Source organism: Vicia villosa, unplaced genomic scaffold (assembly GCF_029867415.1).
Source record: "Vicia villosa cultivar HV-30 ecotype Madison, WI unplaced genomic scaffold, Vvil1.0 ctg.000816F_1_1, whole genome shotgun sequence".
Classification (NCBI taxonomy): domain Eukaryota; kingdom Viridiplantae; phylum Streptophyta; class Magnoliopsida; order Fabales; family Fabaceae; genus Vicia; species Vicia villosa.
In genome coordinates this window covers 173,358-197,997 of record NW_026705359.1, presented here as the reverse complement: position 1 = coordinate 197,997, position 24,640 = coordinate 173,358, and the positions used below count along the sequence as shown (strand labels likewise).

Genomic DNA, 24,640 nt, shown 5'->3' with positions numbered 1-24,640 from the left:
CAAGCATAAGGTGGCGCTTCTTTCAATTCAGCCAAGTCTATTTCGACTTCTTCAGGGTTATATGAGTCATTGAAAGACTCATCTTCAGCATCCTCGGCTTCGACGTATGCCACTCTTTCCTTCTTATAATTTTTACTCGCCCTAACTTTTTCTGCCTTCAGACGTTCGACCTGTCGATCCCTGTCTGCTAATTGGGCCATGTCCCTAAGATATTGGGTATCTAATTTCTTTCTTATTGAATAATCCAGACCACCCGCAGCCATTTCGACAAGCTCATGCTCCGGGACTGTTGTAAAACACCTTGATTTCAACAGACGGAACCTATTCAAGTAGTCATCAATTGTTTCTGTGAATTTTCTCTTCACACTGGCCAACTCTTTCAAACTTATCTTAGTTTGACCCATGTAGAATTGCTCATGGAACAACCTTTCTAAGTATGCCCACGCATCTATCGAATTTGGTGGCAAAGTAGTAAACCAAATGAAGGCATTTTTTGTCAGCGAACTAGGGAAATATTTGATCCTTCAATCCTCGTTTCCTGCTAAGTCTCCTGCTTCTGTCAAATATCTAGCGATATGTTCCACGGTTGACTCGTTAGTCTCGCCTGAAAAATTTGTAAATTTGGGTACCTTAGTTCCCCTAGGCAATTCTGTCTGCATGATATAATCAGATATAGGGGATGTATAATTTGGACGTCTGAGTCCAGTACTAAGGCCATTATTGGCCATAACCCTTTCTATCATGGCAGTTAAATTATTTTATGTGGCCAGATTTTCTCTTCTAACTCTTTGGACAATCTCACCTGGATGTTCGTCCCTACCCACAATCCTCAATCTGGGTCGCTCTTCCTCCATTTCCTGTCGAAAGGGGATGGTTCTTTGACTCGAATCCTTTAAGTTAATTACTGGAGTTCTTTCAAACGACTTCGTTATTCGTTAGGGGCCTACATCCCTAACAGCTGTCCTCGGTGACGGAACTATATCTTGCACATGCTCCAAAATGGGCCTCTCTTCTTGATTCGAGGGCTGTTTGTCTTTCCTTTTAGGCGGTGGTACTCCCATGAATTCTGCCATTCGATTCATTTGAGATGATATCTTTTGGAAAATTTCCACGTTTTCTCTATTTGTAGTAGTAACATTTGCCATTAATGGGCTCAAGACTGAAGTTAATTCTCGGGCCAAAACCCCTACCATATCATGGTTGCTTGCATCCATTTCTTGTCGAAATGCTGCTTGGTTATTTGTGGTGAAGTGGGGTATTTGGGTAGAAAAATTAGTGTTGCGTGCACTTCGACCCACTGAACTAACATTCGGTGAAAATGTCGCATTATTAGTTGAGGCATTTATAGGTCTTGCCCCTCGTACGTCTGTTCCATATGGGTATGGCATTCCATATGTACTATTTGGTCTCCATTCGAAAGCAGAATTTGTGCCTTGACCAAACAAATTGTTTGCAGCATTTGTCAAGGGAAGCAGTACATCCTCTGCACTTATGGATGAGGGTGCGGTTGTCGATACTGAAACTGGAACAATCCCTGAGGGCCCTGTAGTATTTTCAGGCATAACCTGGGAATTATCTGCAGGTCTCGATCCATTTGGACCCGTCGTATTCCGTGTTCCCTGAGTGGGAGTTGAATTTGCCGCTCCTGATCCTGAACCTTGTGGGGGATCCTGATCACCCCCTGCACTGGCCGTAACGACCATTTTCCTGTTGTACCTTCGTTTGGGAATCGGTTGTGCACTGTTCTTTAATTTACCATTCCTAAGTGTTGCACCCCAAAATTTGCCCTCTTTTATGTACTTTAAGTTACGGTAGACGTTTATTTCGTCTCCGAAAAATCGAAGAAAAATTATAAAGAGTTTCTTGTGCATGGTGTGTGTGATCCTTAACTCGACTAAGATTCACTGAAATTCATGTTGAGATGTCCTCATGTGCTTCAATTCGTATATTCTTCAAGGATTCCTTAAAGTGTTATTGTTATGCTGGATTGAAGTTCAAATGTGAATCATGACATAAGAAAATAAAGTGGTGATCAAAGCTATTGTTTTTTCGCTTTTAATGCAAATAATTTGGTTCATCGATTGAATTAAGATTTCGTTGAATTGAAGTTCATTCAAGTGACGTTGTGGGTTCGGTACAATTCAAATATTGGATCGAGTTTCTTTAAGATATGTCGAGATGGAAGATTAATTCATTTTTGATTTGTTTGGAATGCAATCTACAAGAAGAAAACTCATATACATTCAAATCCAACCCCATACATATTTGCACTAAGACTAAGTTTTCAGGGAATGCTTTCAAGTCTTCAACACCGGCAGCTCCACGTTTTTTCGGCAAGACTTTCAATCAATTTGAGCCATCCAAAACCTGCATAATTCAAAAGCTGAACCATGAGTCTTCAGCAGATAGCAGACCAAAGGACCAGTTCAATAAAAAAAAACCGAGCCAAAATCACTGCAAGAAGAGGGCATCGGTTGAGGAAATGAAAGAAAACGGTTCACAAGGTTCATCATGATATATCAAAGAATCGATAACAAACTCAGGGATCAAAAAAAACCAGAAAAATGATATAACAGAAAAAGGAGAAGGTAACAAATTTTACAAAACTCCAGTTTCGATTCGGCTTCACCATAACCTTTCTCTCTTCATCAACCTTCAGAAAAACCTGTAACAAACTCTCTCCAATTTCTCCCTCGATCCATCACCTTCAATCTTCAATCTGAAACCATCACCTTCATCTTCTTCCCAATCATCTTCAATTTCTTCACCAATCATCAATTCTCCATAACTCTTCAATCTCAGAACCTCTCCGCACTATCTCTGAATCGCACCTTCACCATGATGACAACCACAACATAATCCTGTAACAGCAATATCAATCCGCAGAAGATATTCTAGAATTAGGAATCGTGTTCATCATCAAAACTTCACTCTGAAAATCATCAAGCATCGTTATCATCACAAACGCGCACAAGTGGAAAACTGAATTGGAAGAGGAAAACGAATCACAAACCTGCAGATTCGAGCATCTACAATCTTCACAGAATCATCACCGCTTCGCATCAACACCGATTCAATATCTTTATCATCTTCAATCCGACGCAAGAACGCATCTCTGCACATGTCCACGACACCGCATCGTATCTCCACCGCATCACACTGCCGGCCGTGAGGTTGAGAGACGATTTGAATCGCAAAGAGAGAGAGAGACGGAGAGGTTGATTCGGAGAGTGATCGAGAGGGATTAGCGAGAGGTGAAGCCGTAGAGTTCGTAATCAGAGATTGAGGTCGAGATGAAAAGCGATGAGCAATTGAAGAGGAGAGATCTGAAATGGACTCTCCGGCATCGTCTCCGGCCGCCGCGCCGTTTCATAGAGTGGAGAGATGGGAGAGTCTCCGCCGCGCGCCGGTCTCGTGAAGAGAAGAAGGAGAATGTGAGCATCTCACGTAAACAAACCCTAATCCCTTTTAGTCTTAATTTTGTTTAAAATCTGTTTAATCACTATTAATTGAGTTTAATGTTTGGGGAAGTCTGAATAATAAAGTGTAGTTAAGCATGATTAAAATCTGAAAATAATTGTCAATAAGAAAATCTGAATATGGATCAATTGAGTCTCCTTGGGCCTTGACCGAACATGCTATCCACACCTCCCCTGAGCCCATACATCTCCATCTTTTTTGGGATAAGCATATAATTGTACAAACAAAAGCTGTTTGGGCCATATGCCCTTGGGCCTGCGCCTTGTTCTTCTCTGCACACTAATTTCCACAATAAACCTCCCTGTGTACATATTTTCCACATTATATTTCATTGTTTTTCATAGTTTTGTTTCCTATTTCTTTTTAAGTGATAAAAACATAAAAATCAATAGCTTTTGTTAGATTTTAACATGATATAAAAGATAATAAAAAACTTGTTTTCCTTGTTAGAATTTATATGTTTAGTCACATATTTTTGTTCTATTATTGTTAGATAAAAATGCCATGAAAAACAATTTTCTCTTTTTAGATTTTGTTTTAGACTTTACTTAGAATTTAATTTCTATTGTTTTCTATGGCGGGAGCGTATTTCCTTGTTACTACTGATTTGTTTGCTGAGATGTGCGAGGTACTTCGAGAGAGTCTTCGATTGCGATTCGACTTGCTTCGTGTTTCACTTTATTCGTGGGACACGAATTCACTCCCGATGCGACTTGATTTGCCTCGTGTTCCACTTTATTTGTGGGACACGAGCGTATTTCCGATCGATTCATCTGATCTCTCATTCATTGAGATGTATATTCCTGCATCGTCTGGCTTGTGTTCCCTTGCAGGTTGCTTATGTGGTTATGCTCGACGCGTACCATATGTCGCTCGTGATTGCTTTTCACAGTGATGCTTTCCGACTTTGCTTGATGCTGGCTTACGCGAAGTATTCCGGACTTCTCTGCTTACGCTTGCTAGCTCATTGCGGATTTGCTATCCGCTCAGTATTGTCTTCTTGTCCCTTTTACCGCTTTCCGCATCATCCTATAACATGAGAAGTAGGACCTAGACATGCATCTGGCCAAGCCCTCGAAAGAGGCTCTGTTTTTGTTGGTGTGTTTACATTTGTGCTTTGCGGCAGGGAGTCACGGTGTAATAAGTCCTATATGGCACTCCGTTAAGTCCTCATGGAAGGCATGCGGAAAGGGTTAGCAATCAACCCCCGCCTAGTCTCATCGAGTCCGTTCGGTATGCGCACGCTACGCGTGGCTCGCTTCTGAACCTGCACAAGATCTTGTTATCGAGTATGTCAGGAAAAGGGTTCATGTAGCCGGACCCCCGCCTTTCCTATAGCTCACGTCGCTCGACGTTGATGCTCGGTGTACGCACGCACCGTTTTCCTTTACGATCCGTGACGGCTTGGTTGCTGAGAGGGGTCCGCCCTCTTGTCTATGGCCCGATCATTTTCACGAGGTCTAATGCTTGGTTGACTTGGGTTGAGCTGCTCCCCTTGGCTATGGCGGGACCGTTTTCCTACCATTCGGTCAGTACCGTTGGTTTTGTTTGCTTTACGAGTGGATGCTCGTTTGTGTGCTATTTGTTTGCTTTTTCCCTTTTCCTTCGTAGGTTGATAGCTTAGCTTAGACTTGTACCCTTTGTATGATAACATTAGGTAGCAAGCTTTTCCCCCTTAGATTAGGTCTTCCTCATGCATTCTTTAAAACACAAACCACACTCTTTGATTTTCTTTTCTTAAGAACTTGTTATTTCCGCTCCATTCCCAAGCATAAGTCTCCAAAGGTCGAGCAGCGGAGTGTGAATGTAACTTGTTCACCTAAAAAACACAAAACAAACAGAAATTAGTTAGCCGAGCTACGGTAGCTCTGATTCTGCAAAACAGATACGTAGGCAGCGGGGTAGGGCCCGTGCGAGCATAATCCTTTCTTTTCCCTACATTCTGCATTCATTTTAGTCCAGATTAGCATAGATTTGATACACACCCATAGATTTAGACACAGGCGTGGATACCATCGAGTACGATGGGCGTGAGGGGTGCTCATACCTTCCCCTCGCGTAACCGACTCCCTTACCCTTTTTCTCTGGTCGTGAGACCGTTGTTTTGTTTTGTGGTTTGCTGGCATTCCCTTCCTTTTCAGGATAAATATGTTAGTGGCGACTCTGTAAATTTTCGCGGTAGCGACAGCTGGCGACTCTGCTGGGGAAGTCTCGACCTGTTGCTGGTCCGGACCTAGCGAGTCGATCCTAGCGCTTGTGTGTTTAACTTTGGGTGATTTACTGCTTTGCATATTTACCTGTTTGCATTGCATTCTATGTGCGCTTTTACTTTTCTGCATCATATTCTGGACTGTCTGGATTTCTATCTGTGGGTGGGTGTTTCAAGAGGTAAAAGGCCCAATACCCAGGCTATGAGTGATACCATAGGAACTAGGAATAGAGTGGCCGTGACGGACAGAAGGCGTATGCCTGATTGATCTGAGCACGTATCCACGGGCAGAGCTTGGTGGAATGAGGCAATATCGTATGATAGCGCCTACATTCGATCCTCTGTTGGCTTTTTGACCTACCTTGGCCTAGATTTACCCGTGAGTGGGGCGGGAATTGATCATTGCTTAACAGGTACATTGATGGTGACTTCGGATCTTGTTCGTGGGTTACCGATGTTCTTGTTCGTGGGTTACCGCTGTTCTCGTTCGTGGGTTACCACTGTTCTCGTTCGAGGGTTGTTATCATGGTCCTTGTTCGTGGGTTACTGTTGATCTTGTTCGAGTGTACTATTGGTTCCTGTTCGTGGGGTATTATGGTTCTTGTTCGAGTGGTAATCTATGTTCTATTCCAGTGTGTTGGTGACTATATGTTCTGGTTCCGATGGTAACTTGTTTCGTTGGTGACTTGTGGTTTGTATGGTGGTCTGGAACTACGCCGAACCTTTGAACTTGTGCCGTGTGATTTCTCGGTATCTCGGATATATCCAGTATTGTGGTTACCACCACCTTGCATCATTGCATATCTACTTTTCCAAAAAATGATGTACAAAAAAATAACTAGCATACATGTTCCTTCCATTTCAAAGGAATCATATCTTTAAGCCTCGTGTCGAGCTCTTCCATCTTTGCTTGCTAAAAAAAATTTCAAAATATGAGGATTCCTTGGAAATAGAATGAACATAGCATGGCATTCATATCATGCATCTCATACATTTCATGCATAACAGGTGTTCAGGATCGAGGATCTCTTATTCAGACTTGGTACTCTCACCAGACACCGAGACTTGATTTGTTCTTATTGTGTGCTCAAAGATCAGTCACGAGACAACTTTGTGGGGTGACCAAGAGGAAAGCTCGGTTTGGGTTCTTTTTGAAGACTTGTCTTATGCTCATTTGCTTCCATGCTTGCTTTATTTGCAACTGGTTAAACTCCATACTGTGTGGATGTCTACAAATTCTATGCTTGATGACGATGACACTAGGTGTGAGTTCTATTCTGGGGAACCTGGTTGTGATGTTAGGATCTGCAAGTCTTTGAAGTTGTTTGGGGCTCCCGCGCGAGGGATAAGCAAGACATTGTCTATCTTGAGCATTGCACCATTTGCATTGCTCGAATCCCTAAAGCACTTACAAATTCCGTGTGACTTTGCCAGAGTCTTCTACCAGACAGTAATTAAGAGTGATCTGCAAAAGCACCTCTCATTCTCAAGGTTCTGTTTCATATCCAGAGTCACCTCCTCTCCTGGAGTTTCCTATTCAGTATCCTTTGCTTGTCAACAGAGACAGAAAGAACATAAGAAGCAAGCCGATGTAATCCTAATGCCTTGAGTCCAATTGCTTCCATGCTAGTTGGAATTTCAGTTGGTTAAGATTCATGCTTTAGTTCTTCCTCACCATAGACTGCTCTCCTGATTTCGATGATAAGACTCATTGTTTTCCATTCTGGGGCACCTAATCATAATGTCAAGTCTTACAAGGTGTTGAGGTACAAAGGTTCCAGGACTTGATCGATACAGAGATGTTTGGTTCATTCATAATGGTTCCTACCGGTTAATCCCATTTCATCTGCTGCAAGTAGAAGGTTTGTTCTTCCTCGAGGAAGTAACTCATGAGAATCACTTGCAATTGGTACTACTAGAGGCTTCCTTCTCAACAAATGTTGTGTGTTCCAAGTAATGACTTTGATAGCCAAGCACCAGAGGTTATTGTTGTTCGCTGATAGTAATACAAGTTTTCTCCATTAATGATGGTGATTTTTGTTCCAGCAGCTATATTTGGGGCTCCCGACCGAGGGATAAGCAAGACTCCGTGTTCTTGAGTTCGCATCACTGGCAGCTCAAATCCCTAAAGCATTCACAATTTCCAATCACTTTGTTTGGGGCTCCCGACCGAGGGATAAGCAAGACTCCGTGTTCTTGAGTTCGCATCACTGGCAGCTCAAGTCCCTAAAGCATTCACAATTTCCAATCACTTTGTTTGGGGCTCCCGACCGAGGGATAAGCAAGACGCCTTGTATCTTGAGTTTGTGCACCACTGGCACATCTCAAATCCCTAAAGCTGAGCACTTAAAACTTTCATATGGCCTCGCCAAAATCTTCTTCCAAGAAGTGATCTAAAGTGTTCTGACGTAATGCTGGATGTGCTTTCCACTCTAGAGGCATTTGGTTATCTGATTGAAGTTTGACATTCATTTAGAGACAAGGTACAAGACCTGATTGATTCAGAGGCTATCACATCCGCACCTGAAGTCCAGAATTGAAGTTCTCCTTTGACTCAGTGGATCTTTTGAAGCAATAAGTCCATACGGAGAGGATCTCCTCAACATTGGCAATTCTGAATTCATCATGCATGTTCATGTCTAAGCTTTCTTGTTTTGTTCAATACTGTTTGCATGTAAAACTTGTTTGTTTTTGAACCATAATCATAATGCATTGGATATGTTTGTCTTGAAAAAATCCATTCGCTTTTGCTCTTATATTGTTTTTCTATGCTTTTTGTGATACCTAACTCTTGTTAACAAAGCATGATAACTCCGTAGGGAGAATGATGAACACAATACCAAGAACCTCAAATGGTATGCTTTTGAGTAGAACCCTGTTGATGATGTACAGGCATTGTTTCAAATTCCCAAACACTGGAGATATAAGGGAGATAGACCCTCGATAACCCCTTTGAGCCTTCGAAGTAGGAGTTTCTTTTCAAAAAAAACCTCACATTTAACCCAGGGGCGGGTAGTATTCAGTTAACCTGGTTGAGCATTCAAAATTCATCAGGAGTGCACATCTAAGGATACAATAATGGCTATCTTTCAAAAGATTGAGGAAGCAACATTTATCCCTCACCTCATGAGGTCGAGACATCAAATTTATCCCTCACATCAGGAGGTCGAGACCAACATCAAATCCGTTGTGGTTTATCCCTCACATCAAGAGGTCAAAATATGATGATACCACAATGGTAATTCTTCATCAATCAATGACTCAGGCAGTCACTATGCACTTCCAACAAATCAGATATTCAGGATCACACGACTTGTTCAAAGGAAAAAATGAAAAGAAAAGAAAAAAAGAAGAAAAGCCCGCTAAGTCAACAACTTGAAAACATGTGACTTAGGCAAAAATTAGGGCATCCCGCTGGACATCCAAATCAAAATTCAAAAGAATTTGTCCAGGCAAAAATTAGGGAAACAAAAAAAAGAAGAAAAGCAAAGTGACAGAAAAACAAGGATTACAAAATAAAAATCCTCAACAAAAGAACAAAGTCGTGTGATCAGACACCAAAACGAAAGGTAAAGTGACTACCGTGTCCAGATACCTCATCAATTCCTCAGTCATCTCAAACTCCTCTTGAAAGATGAATGCTCATGTCAAGTTAGCTGAACTTAGGACTGGAGAACATCACGAAGGGGTGGGCACCAAATAATTTGAGCCTAAAAATCTTTTTTCTAAAAACCGTGAACCTGACCACGTTACAACCCTTGAAAGTCCTAATTGAAGCAGGGTTAATTCGAAAGCAGATTATACACGAGAATACGGTAAGCTGACTCCTAGGAGATCCGCTAAACGCTTGAGTTGGTATCACACCATCTTTTCTTTCTTTCACAAAAAATCGATGTTACGGCATCCTTTCAAAAGTTTCTTTAAACTTTGAGACAAACATACTCTTTGCATTAGAATTATATTTCTCATAATAAACATTCTTTGCATATGAACAAGTGCTTGGCATCAAGAAAGTTTCCATCATGAACTTCAGATGAAAACGTTTTATCCTCCCGAAGGACAAGTTGTCTTCCGAACTCCGTTGAGTTGAAGCAAGAATATTTCAAAGTCTGATCCCCTCAGGGGCACAAAAGCGTTTGATTACTCTATCGAGTAAGTTTTCAATCAATCTGAGGCAATCAGGTCAAGATTCGAAGAATCTCTCTAAGTGCTAAGCAATCAGGGGCATTCACCCGTGCAGTTGAAGCTACCTCCAATACTTATCAATCAGGGGCATGGTTCCAAAGTTCATGATACTGGGACAAGTTGGCTATGATTGCATGAATATCAAGAAGTCCTTACGAGACGAATTTCTTTAAAGTCCCTACAGGCTGGGGCAAGACACTATGCATTGGCATTCTTTCCTCATCAGGAGGTGTTCAATTGAAAGTTCAGGTGTTAGCCAAATAACTTATGAACTCGAAGGCTGTTGAAAGTCAGGATCGTCATCCTTAACATTGATCTGAGATTGAAAGTCCAATACTTGTTAGCATCCTTACAATCAATGAGAATCAGCAAAAATTCTTTGAAAGCCAATGCCTGTTTGGTATCTTTAAAGTGAACACTTGCTTGACCCATTAAGGCCATTTCCTGGTGGCACTCTCTCGGAAAGTCAATGCCTGTTTGATACTCCGGCCGATACTTGTTTGGTATTCTAATCACTGCTTGCTTATCAACTCATTGAATCCATTGCCTGTTTGGAAGATTTCAAAGCCAAGAGGTCGGACAATCTGTTTGCTCTTGCATTTGCCCATTGTGGGTACATCCTTTTGAGCGCTTCATGTCAGTGCGGTGGCGGATCTAGCCTAATGAGATATTCTCACTCCCCAGCTGAGCGCATCCAAATGAGATATCCTTACTCCCCAGCCGAGTGCTTCCTAATGAGAGATTCTCATTCCCCAGCTGAGTATATCTAGATGAGGTTTTCTTTGTTCCAAGATTCTCATATCCTCAGTAAAGCACATCTTAATGCATTCTCTGTGCTTCAGAAGTCTCATTCCCAGGTGGAATGTCTTCTCCCCAGTTGAATCATGATTGAATGGTGTCTGATTCCCCTAGCAAGCTCTTAATGAGGTTCTTTGCCCGAATGCCTCATTTTCCCCAGTAGAGTGTTTCTCTCCCCAACAGATTGACCTGTTGTCCCCAAGAGAGTTATCTTATTCCCCAGTGGAGTGATCTTAACAAGAGGTTCTTATGCCGAATGCCTTATCCCCAGTGGATTTCTAATCTCCTTAGCAGATCGTTAAGCAGAAGTATTCATCTTCCCCGCCGAGTCTTTCCTCAGCAGAGATTCGCATGCATCCTCAGCAGAATCTGTGTCCTTCAAGGATTTCCCCAGCGGAATGCGTTCTACGCAAGCAAGTTTGTTACTCCTCATCAGAGTTGTCTGCATGACTTGCCCTTATCTCCACACCCCCAGGGTGTCGAGAATTTGCTTCTCCAATGAAGTTGCCAGGGTCTTCCCCAAGCAGTTAAGTGGGATGTTCTTATCTTCAAGCAAGATTTATTCCCCAAGCAGAGCTCGAATCCAGATTTGATCGTCTCCAGCAGATTTTCGATTCATCTCTGTCAGCTCGTAGTTTGTGACTTCTAGTCACTCATCTTGTCCTCCCCGCAGAGTTCCATACTCTCTCCAGGACTTCTTCAGCAATTCAGTGCTCCTCCGTTGTCTCCCCAAGCAACGTTCGAATCATGCATCATTTGCATTGCATTCTCAAAAGCGTATAGCGTCTTCCTTCTCAGGAACGTTATTCCATAAACATTCATACATGCATCATGCATAAATCATATCATATCTGTTTCTTTCTACAGGAAAGTTATCCAGATTCAAATGCTCCCTAGAGAGCAATATTCGCCTAGTCATTACAGGCGCTTATCCTGATGTTTTGAATCAGAAGAGGATTGTTCTACTTATTTTCTGGCATAGCTCAGATCAGTTCAAAGACATTCTTATTCCCGATGCCCCCAGATCGGTGGAAGATATTTGTTCCATTCCTGATAAATCAGACTTTCAATTGAAGGAACCGCCTCCGGATCTCCCAAGATCTTCCGAAGGAGCAAGCCCTCTGATACATCAGATCAGTTGGAAATATCTACTCCCTGACGATTTAGTTCGTTCAGAAGAAGAAACTCGTTTGCCCAGTCCTGATACCTTACTATCAGTTGAGGACGTTTTCTTTACCCGGCGTACACAGTTCGGAAGAAACATCTGTTCCTATCCTAATATCCAGTTTCAGATTAGTTGAAGGAACCGCCTCCGGATCTCCCAAGGTCTTACGAAGGAGCAAGCCACTGATATCATTAGATCAGATGGAGATGTTTGCCTGATTGACTTTTTCATTCAGATGAAGATTGTCCTACTTATTTTCTAGCATCATGTCTAGATCAGTTTAAAGGCATTCTTTCCCCGGCGTACACAGTTCGGAAGAGATATTGTTCCTATCCTGATTACCAGTTCAGTTGAAGGAACCGCCTCCGGATCCCCGTGGTCTTACGAAGGAGCTAGCCGCTAATTCCCAGATTAGTAGGAATATCTACCTGATGATTTAATTGCATCAGAAGAGATGTCTGCCCAGATTCCCAGATCATGATTCCCAGATCAGAGATACTTATTACCCGTTGATATTCAGATCAACCGATGTATCTCCCTCGATTCCCAGATCGACTTAAGACATCTATCCCGATGCAAGTTCGGAGACATCTGCTACGTCTGATACTCAGATCAGTCGAGATGTTCCTTCTCTTGATGCCCAGATCATTTGAAGTGTTTCCCCTGCCTGTGGGTGCCCGTTCCTCCTTTTTTACAAGTTGGAGCTTATTTATTATCTAGGTCAATTGAAGTTTTTTCTCCCTGCTTGCGGGGTGGTACATTCCTTCTTATTGTAAGATGGAATCTTCTATTGATCAAGAGCGCAAATTTTCGAGTTCATTCTGGTATTCAATCTCCTTCCACCTCAACGATTCGAAACTTCCGTTTCTCGCTCGTTCGGTTCAAGAAGTTTGAATAGGGGCAGCTGTTGCACCCCAAAATTTGCCCTCTTTTATGTACTTTAAGTTACGGTAGACGTTTATTTCGTCTCCGAAAAATCGAAGAAAAATTATAAAGAGTTTCTTGTGCATGGTGTGTGTGATCCTTAACTCGACTAAGATTCACTGAAATTCATGTTGAGATGTCCTCATGTGCTTCAATTCGTATATTCTTCAAGGATTCCTTAAAGTGTTATTGTTATGCTGGATTGAAGTTCAAATGTGAATCATGACATAAGAAAATAAAGTGGTGATCAAAGCTATTGTTTTTTCGCTTTTAATGCAAATAATTTGGTTCATCGATTGAATTAAGATTTCGTTGAATTGAAGTTCATTCAAGTGACGTTGTGGGTTCGGTACAATTCAAATATTGGATCGAGTTTCTTTAAGATATGTCGAGATGGAAGATTAATTCATTTTTGATTTGTTTGGAATGCAATCTACAAGAAGAAAACTCATATACATTCAAATCCAACCCCATACATATTTGCACTAAGACTAAGTTTTCAGGGAATGCTTTCAAGTCTTCAACACCGGCAGCTCCACGTTTTTTCGGCAAGACTTTCAATCAATTTGAGCCATCCAAAACCTGCATAATTCAAAAGCTGAACCATGAGTCTTCAGCAGATAGCAGACCAAAGGACCAGTTCAATAAAAAAAAACCGAGCCAAAATCACTGCAAGAAGAGGGCATCGGTTGAGGAAATGAAAGAAAACGGTTCACAAGGTTCATCATGATATATCAAAGAATCGATAACAAACTCAGGGATCAAAAAAAACCAGAAAAATGATATAACAGAAAAAGGAGAAGGTAACAAATTTTACAAAACTCCAGTTTCGATTCGGCTTCACCATAACCTTTCTCTCTTCATCAACCTTCAGAAAAACCTGTAACAAACTCTCTCCAATTTCTCCCTCGATCCATCACCTTCAATCTTCAATCTGAAACCATCACCTTCATCTTCTTCCCAATCATCTTCAATTTCTTCACCAATCATCAATTCTCCATAACTCTTCAATCTCAGAACCTCTCCGCACTATCTCTGAATCGCACCTTCACCATGATGACAACCACAACATAATCCTGTAACAGCAATATCAATCCGCAGAAGATATTCTAGAATTAGGAATCGTGTTCATCATCAAAACTTCACTCTGAAAATCATCAAGCATCGTTATCATCACAAACGCGCACAAGTGGAAAACTGAATTGGAAGAGGAAAACGAATCACAAACCTGCAGATTCGAGCATCTACAATCTTCACAGAATCATCACCGCTTCGCATCAACACCGATTCAATATCTTTATCATCTTCAATCCGACGCAAGAACGCATCTCTGCACATGTCCACGACACCGCATCGTATCTCCACCGCATCACACTGCCGGCCGTGAGGTTGAGAGACGATTTGAATCGCAAAGAGAGAGAGAGACGGAGAGGTTGATTCGGAGAGTGATCGAGAGGGATTAGCGAGAGGTGAAGCCGTAGAGTTCGTAATCAGAGATTGAGGTCGAGATGAAAAGCGATGAGCAATTGAAGAGGAGAGATCTGAAATGGACTCTCCGGCATCGTCTCCGGCCGCCGCGCCGTTTCATAGAGTGGAGAGATGGGAGAGTCTCCGCCGCGCGCCGGTCTCGTGAAGAGAAGAAGGAGAATGTGAGCATCTCACGTAAACAAACCCTAATCCCTTTTAGTCTTAATTTTGTTTAAAATCTGTTTAATCACTATTAATTGAGTTTAATGTTTGGGGAAGTCTGAATAATAAAGTGTAGTTAAGCATGATTAAAATCTGAAAATAATTGTCAATAAGAAAATCTGAATATGGATCAATTGAGTCTCCTTGGGCCTTGACCGAACATGCTATCCACACCTCCCCTGAGCCCATACATCTCCATCTTTTTTGGGATAAGCATATAATTGTACAAACAAAAGCTGTTTGGGCCATATGCCCTTGGGCCTGCGCCTTGTTCTTCTCTGCACACTAATTTCCACAATAAACCTCCCTGTGTACATATTTTCCACATTATATTTCATTGTTTTTCATAGTTTTGTTTCCTATTTCTTTTTAAGTGATAAAAACATAAAAATCAATAGCTTTTGTTAGATTTTAACATGATATAAAAGATAATAAAAAACTTGTTTTCCTTGTTAGAATTTATATGTTTAGTCACATATTTTTGTTCTATTATTGTTAGATAAAAATGCCATGAAAAACAATTTTCTCTTTTTAGATTTTGTTTTAGACTTTACTTAGAATTTAATTTCTATTGTTTTCTATGGCGGGAGCGTATTTCCTTGTTACTACTGATTTGTTTGCTGAGATGTGCGAGGTACTTCGAGAGAGTCTTCGATTGCGATTCGACTTGCTTCGTGTTTCACTTTATTCGTGGGACACGAATTCACTCCCGATGCGACTTGATTTGCCTCGTGTTCCACTTTATTTGTGGGACACGAGCGTATTTCCGATCGATTCATCTGATCTCTCATTCATTGAGATGTATATTCCTGCATCGTCTGGCTTGTGTTCCCTTGCAGGTTGCTTATGTGGTTATGCTCGACGCGTACCATATGTCGCTCGTGATTGCTTTTCACAGTGATGCTTTCCGACTTTGCTTGATGCTGGCTTACGCGAAGTATTCCGGACTTCTCTGCTTACGCTTGCTAGCTCATTGCGGATTTGCTATCCGCTCAGTATTGTCTTCTTGTCCCTTTTACCGCTTTCCGCATCATCCTATAACATGAGAAGTAGGACCTAGACATGCATCTGGCCAAGCCCTCGAAAGAGGCTCTGTTTTTGTTGGTGTGTTTACATTTGTGCTTTGCGGCAGGGAGTCACGGTGTAATAAGTCCTATATGGCACTCCGTTAAGTCCTCATGGAAGGCATGCGGAAAGGGTTAGCAATCAACCCCCGCCTAGTCTCATCGAGTCCGTTCGGTATGCGCACGCTACGCGTGGCTCGCTTCTGAACCTGCACAAGATCTTGTTATCGAGTATGTCAGGAAAAGGGTTCATGTAGCCGGACCCCCGCCTTTCCTATAGCTCACGTCGCTCGACGTTGATGCTCGGTGTACGCACGCACCGTTTTCCTTTACGATCCGTGACGGCTTGGTTGCTGAGAGGGGTCCGCCCTCTTGTCTATGGCCCGATCATTTTCACGAGGTCTAATGCTTGGTTGACTTGGGTTGAGCTGCTCCCCTTGGCTATGGCGGGACCGTTTTCCTACCATTCGGTCAGTACCGTTGGTTTTGTTTGCTTTACGAGTGGATGCTCGTTTGTGTGCTATTTGTTTGCTTTTTCCCTTTTCCTTCGTAGGTTGATAGCTTAGCTTAGACTTGTACCCTTTGTATGATAACATTAGGTAGCAAGCTTTTCCCCCTTAGATTAGGTCTTCCTCATGCATTCTTTAAAACACAAACCACACTCTTTGATTTTCTTTTCTTAAGAACTTGTTATTTCCGCTCCATTCCCAAGCATAAGTCTCCAAAGGTCGAGCAGCGGAGTGTGAATGTAACTTGTTCACCTAAAAAACACAAAACAAACAGAAATTAGTTAGCCGAGCTACGGTAGCTCTGATTCTGCAAAACAGATACGTAGGCAGCGGGGTAGGGCCCGTGCGAGCATAATCCTTTCTTTTCCCTACATTCTGCATTCATTTTAGTCCAGATTAGCATAGATTTGATACACACCCATAGATTTAGACACAGGCGTGGATACCATCGAGTACGATGGGCGTGAGGGGTGCTCATACCTTCCCCTCGCGTAACCGACTCCCTTACCCTTTTTCTCTGGTCGTGAGACCGTTGTTTTGTTTTGTGGTTTGCTGGCATTCCCTTCCTTTTCAGGATAAATATGTTAGTGGCGACTCTGTAAATTTTCGCGGTAGCGACACTAAGGTTCATACAAGATCTTGATATTGTCTAGACAAAAACAAAGCAATTGATTAAAACAATCCGCTTGACACTGTCCCACTGGGCGTGCCAATTTGTTTACGGTGATTTCCGGTAAACAACCGCTAGTCTTCCAAACTATAATAAATATGATTTGGTTACTCGCAGGATCGACTAGATTGATCCTAGGACACATAGTCAAAAAGATTGTTATCAATGTTCATTCGAATCATATCCATGATCCGTCTTCTTCGACAAGAGTTATTCGATTAAAGAACAAATAATCTTGATAATTGCTTTGCTATATGTAATTGTAACTTCAATGAAAAGATAAATAACGTAACATATGAAACTTAAAGGCTTGTTGAAGTATAAAGAATCTTAAACTGTAGACACGTTAAAGATTTTGAAAATAAATAACATGAAAGTAAATTCGAAAGTAAATGACATTTGAAATAAAGATACAAAAATGTAAATGGCAAGAAGTAACTGGAATGCAATAATTCTGAAGTATATTCGAAAACGAAATATAATACACATGTATTAAAATGGTGGTGTCATACGTACATTTTCTCAGCGAACTCTTTCTCTTAACGCTTGATACTTGAGTAAATATGTGAGTGATTTGTACAAAATGAACACACAGAATCCTAACATTAAGACTCCTATTTATACTAGTTTCGACCTTAACGGTCCTACATTAATCTGTTGCCACGTTTCTCATAAGAACTTCCAGCGAAGCCATCTGTTATTGAGCAGTTATGAAACCGTCTCCGAATTTCAAATCTTCCCGCCTGAGTCCGTCTTCGACGCGTGGCAGTGTATTAAAAAACACTACGAAAACACGCTAAGTAGTAATACTTAAATATATATTATAAATTTTGTCTAAGTCCCAAAGACACACGCTTTCATTAGCTTTTCAGTATTCACTATCTTCATCGAACTTAGAAGTCTTTATCCTCGAAGCATGACCATCAGTAGCCATTCTTTTATATTTTTTAAAGGATGGCCATCAGTAACCATCTTTCCTTCGATTTTCAACTCCTTCGAAGGACAAACACTATAAAACGAAATCTTCAGCTAACAGATCCACAGCCTACAAAATAGATTTTACTCTTGGGCTTGCTCATTTGAAGACCAGTGACTTGGGGTAATTCTCTAACCTTTCTCATGATCAATTTAATGGACACAATGTCTCCCTTGGAAAACAACAAAATGTCATTTGTAAAACAAATATTTACTATCTTCAACCTTTCACACTTTGGATGAAAGTTGAAGTTAGGAATATCTTTCAGGCCTTGTAGTACTCTATGAAAGTACTCCATAATCAGGACAAAAAGTTAGGGGGATACATGATCCCCTTGCCTCAAACCTCTCTTAGATTTAAGGATATCACTTGGCTCTTCATTGATGGAAAATTTATAAGAGACAAATGTGACACAAGCTATGGTCCAATTGACAAATTTTTGAGGGAAGCCAAGAGTACACATAATTTTTTTCCAGGGATGACCATTCAACAATGTCATAGGCTTTTTGTATGTCCATTTGGATAACACATCTTAGTGAAATGTGTTTTCTCCCATACCCTCTTACTAACTCTTGATCTATCATTATGTTGTCATGTATGATCCTACCAGGGATGAATGCCGACTGGTTCTCGTTAATTATAGAATTGATAACTTTTCCCAATCTCATGGTCATAATCTTTGAGATTATCTAATAAACAGTACTACAGTAAGAAATAGGCCTCCAATATTTTATTGTCTTCGCCTCACTAGATTTGGGAATGAGGGTGATCAGGGAACAATTCAATGCTTTATGCATTCTGCTAGTAGTAAAGAATTCTCGTGTTCCTGCGATGACATCATATTTCACTACCTGCCATGAATATTTTAAGAAAAATGGGTTAAAGCCATCCAAACCTGGTGCTTTAGTACTCCATGCCATCAAGAGTTTCCCAAATTTACTTCTCTACAATAAGGTTAATGAGGCTGAGAGCAGCATCTCTTGAGAGGATATTCCCTTTCATAACACAAGGTTATCAATTCTAGCAATTCTAGTTAGTTCCATAGAAGCATTCCATACCAGATTAGTATAAAAGTCCAGGATCTCTTCTGTTATATCCTCCTTATTACTAAGCAATTCCCCATTAAGAGATGTTAGAGTAGACAAACTATTATGTTTATTATTCTCCTTCATAAATGCATGGAAAAAGGTGTTATTCCCATCTCGTGGCTTCAGCCAGTCCACTTTAGTCTTTTGCCTTAGGATGTCTTCTTCCACTTGGTTGAGCTTTATTACCTTGCCAGTGTACCTCTTCATATGCGCTATAACATTAATATCATCCATGTTGTTTAGCAAATGTTGTTGCGCCCCAGTCAGGTCCTGTATTGCCTTTTGGATTTGTATTTGAATATATGTAAAGCTCTTATGGAAAGGTCCGAGGGGGTTTTGTAATCTTCTCAGTTTAGTCCATAATTTCTGCATAGCATTGCCTTGTGCCCTTTGTCCCCAATTGTTTCTCACAATATCCTTGTAGCATTCCTTCTTAGTAACACATTTCAGAAACTTGAACATATACTTTCTCTTGATCTGTTGTGTCAACCATCTAACTCTAATAGGGGCATGATCAGAGATATTTGGTGGCAGCACCTCAACAATTATATCCTGATAATTCAGAAACCATTGAATATTCCCTATAAGTCTGTCAATTCTCAAGTAAATTACTCCAGTGGTATGTTTATTGGACCATGAGCAGTGACAACCTTTTGTTGGGATTCCCATGATGAATATTGAAGTAAGCAACATCATTAAAATATAGTTCTGGGAGGGAGACGGATTTCCATGATTTCTTTACGAAGTTCTTCACAGTGTGCATTGAGAGCGATTCTCCCAAAGCAAAGAGTATCACTATATTCTCCCAGTAACTCAACTCCTCCCCACGTTGCTTTCTTCGATGATCATCTTCTCTTCACCATTGATTAATTGTGGCACAACAAATTCAACAATCATTCCCTATTCAAATTCCTGTTGCCTTGGTTGATTTCCACCCAAGATTTCACTTCTCCCTTATTCTTTTCCGGTAAAGTAATGATTTTCACTGGGGTTGGTGATTTTCGTGTCTCTAGTGACTTTTCTCTTTCCACATTTGGAACCTCTAATTGTTCCCGTACCATTGAAGCTGAAGCTATATTGTCCACTGATCTTTGGGGCACCAACACCGTTGTTTTCTGTCGGCCGACGTGCCGTTTAGCCTTGGTTATTCAAACCCAAATAGAGGTCAGCGTTCAACAAATTCTATGATAAAGTGTATTTATAAATAAATATCCTTCCTCCACAATAGGACTAATTTATGTCGCATTTTTTGAGTGCACATTTTCATCATTTTAGACATTGTATTTTTTATAAAAAAGTATTTATTATTATTATTATTATTATTATTATTATTATTATTATTATTATTATTATTATTATTATTATTATTATTATTATTATTATTATTATTATGTTATTTTAATTATTTGGGTTGGTCTGGTCCAAACCAAAGCTAAACATTCTCATGAATTTTCGCACATTTTGAAAATTTTCATAGAAATAAAAAAAAAATAAAAACAATTTTTAGGTATACCTTGAAGAACACGAATACGATTCCCTTACATTACATTTCCACCGCACATCTTCATCACCGCACTCGTCACCCCAAAACCCTAAACCCTATTTTATAGCCAAACAAACTCAAACTAAACCTCTCTTTCTCATTCGCCTTACCTCTCTCGATTCTTCGATCCACCATGGCCGCCGCCTTGCTCCGTTCTCTCCAACGCCGCGACCTCGCTTCTTCCTCTGTCTCCGCCTTTCGATCGGTACATCTCTTTTGCTTCATTTCCATTTCCATCTTCACTGTCTCTGTTCGTTTAACCTTACATTTATTTTCAACTTTCAATGTTTGATGAGTTATATTATGTGGATAGCCAATCAATCCCTGATCTATACCTTAACTGTTAACAATAGATTGTAATTTTTTCTACTTGTCACTTAATTGATTTTTAAGATCTGCAAGACTGAGACTGTGATTCTGTGATTATGGTACTTTGTTGTGGCTTTCGAAGGTTGATTCCGTTTATGCATAATTGAAGGATTAACTTGCTGACAAATCTTTAGATTTTGGTTGTTTTGAGGGACTTTGTAATAATTAGAGGAGCACTTGTTACTTTTTTGTGTTACTGATTATTAGGTCATGTACTTTTGCTGGATTGCCTGTGTTACTGGCTTTACTGTGATGCATGTTCAATTACAGGATGATATTGTTTTGTTGCATCTACTCTAAGTTTTCATGATTGACAATTTTAGAACTTATTCTCCAGTCGGGGATAGTAAATGCATGTATATGTATAACAACTGATAATATCATGGCATAATTCATAGAATAATTTTGTTAGGCATGTTTTGGTCTTATAAGTTATATGTGGTGAGAGTATTATTCAGAAGATAATTTCCTTTTCTTCTTCTTTTGTGTGGCTGTGCAGTTGACAGGCAGCACCAAGGCATCATATGCAACTCACAAGTTGGCAAGTTTGGCTCGACCTTTCAGGTGCCTTGTTTTGTTGTTTTTTTATGTGTTAATCTGTTTGGTAGTTCCATTTTTTCATCAAGTTTGCTCATTGTAAAATTACTTTTGTTCTACAGTTCAAGACCTGCTGGGAACGATGTCATTGGAATTGATTTGGGTACTACCAATTCATGTGTTTCGGTCATGGAGGGAAAGGTGAGACTCCATCTCTTAATTATTTTCAGATGTGGGTTTGCTGCATATGGTTTTTTCCTGGACTAATATTTATGCCCTTCTCAGAATCCCAAAGTTATTGAGAACTCTGAAGGAGCTCGAACAACACCATCAGTGGTTGCTTTCAACCAGAAATCAGAGCTTCTTGTTGGTACACCAGCCAAGCGTCAGGCTGTTACTAACCCAACTAATACCCTTTTTGGCACCAAACGTTTGATTGGTAGGCGCTTTGATGATGCTCAAACACAAAAGGAAATGAAAATGGTTCCCTACAAGATTGTTAGGGCACCCAATGGAGACGCATGGGTTGAAGCCAACGGGCAGCAGTATTCTCCCAGCCAAATTGGTGCTTTTGTTCTCACCAAGATGAAGGAAACTGCTGAGGCATATCTTGGAAAGTCTATTTCTAAAGCTGTAGTTACTGTTCCAGCGTACTTTAATGATGCTCAGAGGCAGGCAACAAAAGATGCTGGTAGAATTGCCGGTCTTGACGTCCAGAGAATTATTAATGAACCCACTGCAGCTGCACTTTCATATGGCATGAACAACAAGGAGGGTCTCATTGCAGTTTTTGATCTTGGAGGTGGAACATTTGATGTATCCATTTTAGAAATTTCTAATGGTGTTTTTGAGGTATGTACACTTATTTATTCTTTTGTTCCATCCTTCTTAACCTATCATTAGGAATTATAATGTAAATGGTCGCTGGTAACGTCTTTTTCAGGTAAAAGCCACAAATGGTGACACTTTCTTAGGAGGAGAAGATTTTGATAATGCCTTGTTGGACTTTCTAGTGAGCGAATTCAAAAGAACCGAGAGCATAGACCTTGCAAAGGATAAGCTTGCTTTGCAGAGGCTTCGAGAAGCTGCTGAGAAAGCGAAAATTGAACTTTCTTCAACTTCTCAAACTGAAATAAATCTCCCTTTCATCACTGCCGATGCATCTGGCGCAAAACATTTGAACATCACATTGACTAGATCCAAGTTTGAGGCTTTGGTAAATAACTTGATTGAAAGGACGAAGGCACCATGTAAGAGCTGCTTGAAGGATGCTAACATATCTATCAAGGATGTTGACGAGGTTCTTCTTGTTGGAGGGATGACTCGTGTACCAAAAGTCCAGCAGGTGGTTTCAGAAATCTTTGGGAAGAGTCCTAGCAAAGGAGTAAATCCTGATGAGGCTGTTGCCATGGGAGCAGCTCTTCAGGGTGGTATCCTTCGTGGAGATGTTAAAGAGTTACTGCTCCTAGATGTAACTCCTCTATCTCTGGGTATTGAGACTTTGGGCGGTATCTTTACAAGATTGATCTCCCGCAACACTACAATTCCTACCAAAAAGAGTCAGGTAATTGCAATTACTCAAGATACAATTGTTTCCTACTTGCTAGTTTCTGAAGAAGTTAAATTGGTTCTTTCTATAGTAATGTAACATTGATCACATCATTATTTGCTTAATCAAATCTACTTCACCCTCTTCCAACCAACAAATAAAGCAGGTATCTTACAGTAGACATTCCAGGTGTAATTAAGAGGACCCGTGCACATAAATAAATTACTCTTTTTTTGTTTTAGCCAGTTTTTTCACTTTAGATGTTTATCCCATTTAGGTTTCAAGATTTGTTTAATGTAAAAAGTGTGTTCTAAATTTTGACACCATTGTTTCAGGTGTTTTCGACTGCAGCTGACAATCAGACTCAAGTGGGTATCAAGGTGCTTCAAGGTGAGCGGGAAATGGCCGCAGACAACAAAAGTCTTGGAGAATTTGACCTTGTTGGCATTCCTCCAGCCCCAAGAGGTTTGCCTCAAATTGAAGTCACATTTGACATAGATGCCAATGGAATTGTCACTGTCTCTGCCAAAGACAAGTCCACAGGAAAAGAACAACAAATCACCATTCGCTCATCAGGAGGACTCTCAGATGATGAGATTGATAAGATGGTCAAAGAAGCTGAGTTGCACGCCCAAAGAGACCAAGAAAGAAAGGCTCTCATTGACATTAGAAACAGTGCAGATACATGCATATATAGTATCGAGAAGAGTTTGGGAGAATACAGAGAGAAGATTCCCGCCGAAGTTGCCAAAGAGATTGAAGATGCAGTCTCAGATTTGAGAACGGCGATGGCAGGGGAAAATGCCGATGATATCAAGGCAAAACTGGACGCAGCAAACAAAGCTGTGTCAAAGATTGGACAGCATATTTCAGGTGGTTCAAGTGGCGGTCCCTCCGATGGGGGTTCACAGGGTGGTGAACAGGCTCCGGAAGCAGAGTATGAAGAGGTCAAGAAGTGAGGAGACAACTTAGGCGAGGCTTTGTAGCAGTTTTTTCTCTTATTAAACATCACATAATTGCTTGAATCATACAAGGTTGCTTATTTTTGTATTTAATGTTTAAAGCCATTTTTTACTAGAAGGCTTCTTATTTTGTAGTGCTTATGGAGAACTGAACACGGCTGTCTGAATAACATGATTGAAATTTATTCATAAAAAGTTATCTACCAATGATTGGTGGTTAATATTGTTTTGCACTTTGATTGGAGACTTGCATATGCTTGTAAAACTTTCACAGGAGAAAAGGTACACAGTAAGTTATATTACTGTTTTGGCATTTTTCAAAGGATATTGATTGTTTTACATGTGCAGCAAATTACAATTACCACTTGATGCTGAGTGTGTTGACGTGCTAGTCTCAAAGACCTTAAGTTATAGGGTAGTGGTGCATCTGGAGCTGTCATTTAGCTTATGGTAGTCGTGAGACATAAGGAAAGTTTCACGTCCTGCTTTTTTATCCATAAATGTTTCTTTTGCATCATCACATTTTTTTGCTGTAAAGGGATAATAGAACATGGGTGTTGAGGAAAAAGTTTGGATTCATAATTAAAGCAAGTTAAAAAGTAAGAAAGCATCATAAGCTCAACCAGTGACCACCAGCTCACCAGGAAACTGTTGATGGAGTTGCAGCCGGTTCAGATTGTTTATGGTATGATTGGGAAAGAGATGGGATGATTAGTGTACATGATCAGATTTAAGTTGTCGTATGATTATGTGTTTAATTAACGGAGGGAATTCAACATTTATTTTGGAGTGTATTGCTTCTGCAGAGATACTCAATCCGTCGCTTGGCTATATCTTACTACTTGGCTAGTTGTATAGTGTTTGAGAAATTCACATTCATTAATCATATTCGGAATGACCTGTAATATCCTTCTTGATGGTAT

General features: G+C 40.5%; 1 protein-coding gene and 2 long non-coding RNA genes across 3 annotated transcripts; 1 reads left to right on the top strand and 2 right to left on the bottom strand.

Moving 5' to 3' along the window:
* Positions 1-2,090: 2,090 nt before the first annotated feature.
* On the bottom strand, positions 2,091-3,532 carry LOC131631343 (uncharacterized). The gene is made up of 3 exons (XR_009292667.1): positions 3,014-3,532; positions 2,603-2,861; positions 2,091-2,367 (listed from the first exon to the last, which is right to left on the bottom strand). It is a non-coding gene; the product is annotated as an uncharacterized LOC131631343 (long non-coding RNA).
* A 9,534-nt stretch (positions 3,533-13,066) lies between these two features.
* Positions 13,067-14,507, bottom strand: LOC131631342 (uncharacterized). The gene is made up of 3 exons (XR_009292666.1): positions 13,990-14,507; positions 13,579-13,837; positions 13,067-13,343 (listed from the first exon to the last, which is right to left on the bottom strand). It is a non-coding gene; the product is annotated as an uncharacterized LOC131631342 (long non-coding RNA).
* Positions 14,508-20,287: 5,780 nt separating this feature from the next.
* LOC131631367 (heat shock 70 kDa protein, mitochondrial) lies at positions 20,288-23,950 on the top strand. The gene is made up of 6 exons (XM_058902160.1): positions 20,288-20,505; positions 21,169-21,233; positions 21,329-21,407; positions 21,492-22,058; positions 22,150-22,770; positions 23,091-23,950. Exons 1-6 carry the CDS (start codon positions 20,434-20,436, stop codon positions 23,712-23,714), a joined length of 2,028 nt encoding a protein of 675 aa, XP_058758143.1. The 5' UTR covers positions 20,288-20,433; the 3' UTR covers positions 23,715-23,950.
* The last annotated feature ends 690 nt before the right edge of the window (positions 23,951-24,640 follow it).

Excerpts from the sequence above, each read along its gene's own strand:
- LOC131631367 (XM_058902160.1), top strand. The coding sequence starts at position 20,434 with ATGGCCGCCGCCTTGCTCCGTTCTCTCCAACGCCGCGACCTCGCTTCT. Across the intron at positions 21,408-21,491 it reads TTTCGGTCATGGAGGGAAAG|AATCCCAAAGTTATTGAGAA; the intron begins GTGAGACTCCAT and ends TGCCCTTCTCAG. Across the intron at positions 22,059-22,149 it reads TTTCTAATGGTGTTTTTGAG|GTAAAAGCCACAAATGGTGA; the intron begins GTATGTACACTT and ends CGTCTTTTTCAG.